This window comes from Perkinsus marinus (genome assembly GCF_000006405.1).
Source record: "Perkinsus marinus ATCC 50983 genomic scaffold scf_1104296940120, whole genome shotgun sequence".
In the NCBI taxonomy this organism is placed as follows: Eukaryota; Perkinsozoa; order Perkinsida; family Perkinsidae; genus Perkinsus; species Perkinsus marinus.
Genome location: NW_003212951.1, coordinates 1 through 2,999, shown reverse-complemented (window position 1 = coordinate 2,999; position 2,999 = coordinate 1). Strand labels below are relative to the sequence as shown.

Sequence of the window (2,999 nt, the reverse complement as noted above, 5' to 3'; positions counted from 1 at the left end):
GAATCACTGATATCGGCACGCGCCGCATGCCATGTGGAAGTCATTTGGTTGACATTGAACACAGAAGAGCGATTGCTCTCTAAAAATTCAGTGGTGTATGCCATGTCTCGAGAGACTTTGCTCTTTGTCCTTTACCGATGGCGAATGCTGGAACATAAACCATGACATGTGCAAGGCTCTTCGTGGCTTTCATTGTCGCCGTTTTGCCCGCATCATCAAATCAGACCCTCGAACTTTCCTACAGACTCTATCTAGCGTAGACCCTGCATTGATTCCCGTTGGTATTCCGAGCATATGTCTCGACGGTTGTGCTTAATCAAATTCTCTTCTGTAATTGCTTGCTGTCATACGGCTATAGCTGTATTATTACTATCATATCCTTCTGTGCGGTTATGGGGCTTTCGTTGTCTCCAGGATGCCATTATGGTACCTACGTGCCCAGAATTCACACGCAATTCGGGCATATTACGTGGCTTTGTTGTCTTACTTTCTACCCCATGTCTCGTGACGAACTCAAATCTAGCGAGCCTCCGACTATAGCCAGTCATCCCAAGCTCAATCAGTACTACTTCGATAATTCGATAAGGTATCAGTACTACCTGCCTATCGATAAGGTAGTATTGCTACACCTTTATTCAGGGTCTCTGATCTCCAACGCCAGTTCTATGCTAAGATTGGGGAGAAGGACAAAGCCAGAATGACAGGCGGGATGGACGAGGCTCAGTTCTTCAAGCTGATGTTGAGGGCTACAGGGGCGAAGAAGGTCCTCGAGGTGAACTCATCATCCAACCTTGGATAGTATTAAATCGGTCCTATCAATCATCAATCGGTCAGGTTGGTGTATTTCGTGGTGCTACTACTGCCTATCTCGCGCAAGGTGTGGGGAAAGACGGTAAAGTCATCGGACTGGATGTTTGTAAAGAGTATCTTGATGAGGTCCAAGCTGAGGACTATTGGAAAGAACTCGGTGTTAATGATCGTATCGAGATTAGGATTGGTAATGCGGTTGACACTATGAAGAAGTTGGTCGCGACAGATAACTCCACCTTCGACTTTATTTTCATTGATGCTGATAAGCGCTCTTACGATGATTATTACGAGTTTGCTCTCAAGCTTGCCAAGCCTGTTACGGGTATCATCGCTGTTGACAACACATTCTATGGCGGAACCGTCCTTGATCAAAATGATGAGGAAGGATCAGCCATAGATAGATTGAACAAGAAGATATTGGTGGATGATCGTGTGGAGGCCTCTATGTTGTGTATATGTGATGGGGTCTCTATCGTCAGGAAACGAGGACCTGATGAGGAGCTGTGAGGATGATCTTGACTTTATTCATTTCTTATTGATTCGGGTAACCGTATCATATATTGGTATCATGAAGTAAGGAAGCGTGATCTGGTTCGATCCCATCTATGTACTCATTATTGGACTTGTTGGAAGGTTGAGGAAGTAATATGAAATATGCCTCTGTGGTTCATGCCTATACATACTTGAGTCTCTGGAAAGCGGGATCCGAAAGTTGAGGGATTTTCTTATTCTGCGTTTAAACTATTCCGTCTTTATTTTCGGAATTTAGATAGTCTTTAAAGTATAGCAAGCCATGTTGGGTTGTATGAGAGACTCCCGATGGCTCCTTCCGGTAAATCCATGGAATTGTGTCGCAGCATAGCACAATATGCTTCATTCAGCAGCCATCACTCATACTAGCACTATGTAGGGTCCTAGTGTGCACTACTACCATCACTACTCACCACGGAATTGGTGGTACCAATTACACAGCTACATTCGTCGCTAGCTCAACTTGTCAGGTATCTTCAAACGGGCCATAGTTCCAAGTAGCTCGACCCTACCGCTACGAACCAGCAACCGTGACGTGGCCCTGAATCATGGAGGCTCTCACCACCCGGTCTTGCGCATGGGTGAGGTACGATGTGTTCAATGAGCATGTATCAAATTACATGGCGTAAAATAAAGACCGAGTAACTTCCCCATCCGAATTTTGTATATTCAGGTCTGCTATACAGGGCTCCCAACCAGATAGGTTTGAGGCCAGAGTTGAGGCAGTCAGAAATGGTGTGAGGTTGATGTGAAAATGAATTCCGATCGGCGCAAACTGGACGGATTATGTGAGTGAAGTGGTTTTTGGTCCCTCGCTTGATTCACCCGTGGAGATGCCCAAATTAGACCAGAAAATTTTGGTGATACTGATCGGGAAAAATGTTAATTAAAATATTCTAAATTGATTAATAATTGCAAAAATTGAGGAAATTGCAGTATCCAGTAATGTCCCACTTTGTCAACATGCGTAGGTGTCTAATAATGGGGTATTCTGCTAAGAATCTTAGTGCAAATCACTAAGAAAAGAATAGACGGGACAGGTATGTAAAGGCCGAGAAGGTATGCGAAGTAGAGACGCAGAGAAGCTTTTAGGATAGTAGAAGTGTTGGAAATGTGGTAATAGAGAGCATGCGTGCCATCAGTAGTTTCTTCCTCAAATGTCCCTGATTTTGTGTCGTCAACATGCGTGGTTGTCATTGCTGCATCGGGATGCACCACGATTGCAGTCGATGGTGAGTAGTCATCCGTGGAGGACTACTCTACTGGGTGAGTTGACATGAATGCGCGGAAATTTGGCGTCATCACGGATTTGAAATGGAAAAACATGAGCGTCACGGCTGAAAATGATTTCTTATCGGCGCAGACTAGATGGCTTATGTAAGTGGACTGTTCGGTGGTTACCGCTGGATTCACTCTCACGGGAATACGCAATATAGAGAACAAAATGGTGGTGATGCCGTTCGAAAAATAGTTAGGGAAGGAAGTATCTGTGATACTAAATTTTCATAATTTGGCGTCACCAATCACCAGGTGGGAATGTCCCTGAGTGACAAGTTTCCTTGAATATAATAGTAGATGTGACTCCATTCTGCTAACAAAGCAGTGGTGTTGGGAGAGAATGGCATCTAGAGTGTCATAATCCAACCTTTAGAATACCA

At 44.4% G+C, this 2,999-nt stretch overlaps 1 protein-coding gene across 1 annotated transcript; it reads left to right on the top strand.

Moving 5' to 3' along the window:
• Nucleotides 1-486: 486 nt before the first annotated feature.
• On the top strand, nt 487-1,568 carry Pmar_PMAR025473 (O-methyltransferase mdmC, putative). Its single transcript, XM_002782086.1, has 3 exons — nt 487-586; nt 640-772; nt 835-1,568. Exons 1-3 carry the CDS (start codon nt 498-500, stop codon nt 1,315-1,317), a joined length of 705 nt encoding a protein of 234 aa, XP_002782132.1. The 5' UTR covers nt 487-497; the 3' UTR covers nt 1,318-1,568.
• The last annotated feature ends 1,431 nt before the right edge of the window (nt 1,569-2,999 follow it).

What these genes read in the sequence shown, in the direction of transcription:
- Pmar_PMAR025473 (XM_002782086.1), top strand. Translation starts at nt 498, where the DNA reads ATGTCTCGTGACGAACTCAAATCTAGCGAGCCTCCGACTATAGCCAGT. An exon ending in TACTTCGATAATTCGATAAG is followed by an intron (nt 587 to 639) that starts GTATCAGTACTA and finishes ACCTTTATTCAG; the next exon opens with GGTCTCTGATCTCCAACGCC. An exon ending in GGGCGAAGAAGGTCCTCGAG is followed by an intron (nt 773 to 834) that starts GTGAACTCATCA and finishes TCAATCGGTCAG; the next exon opens with GTTGGTGTATTTCGTGGTGC.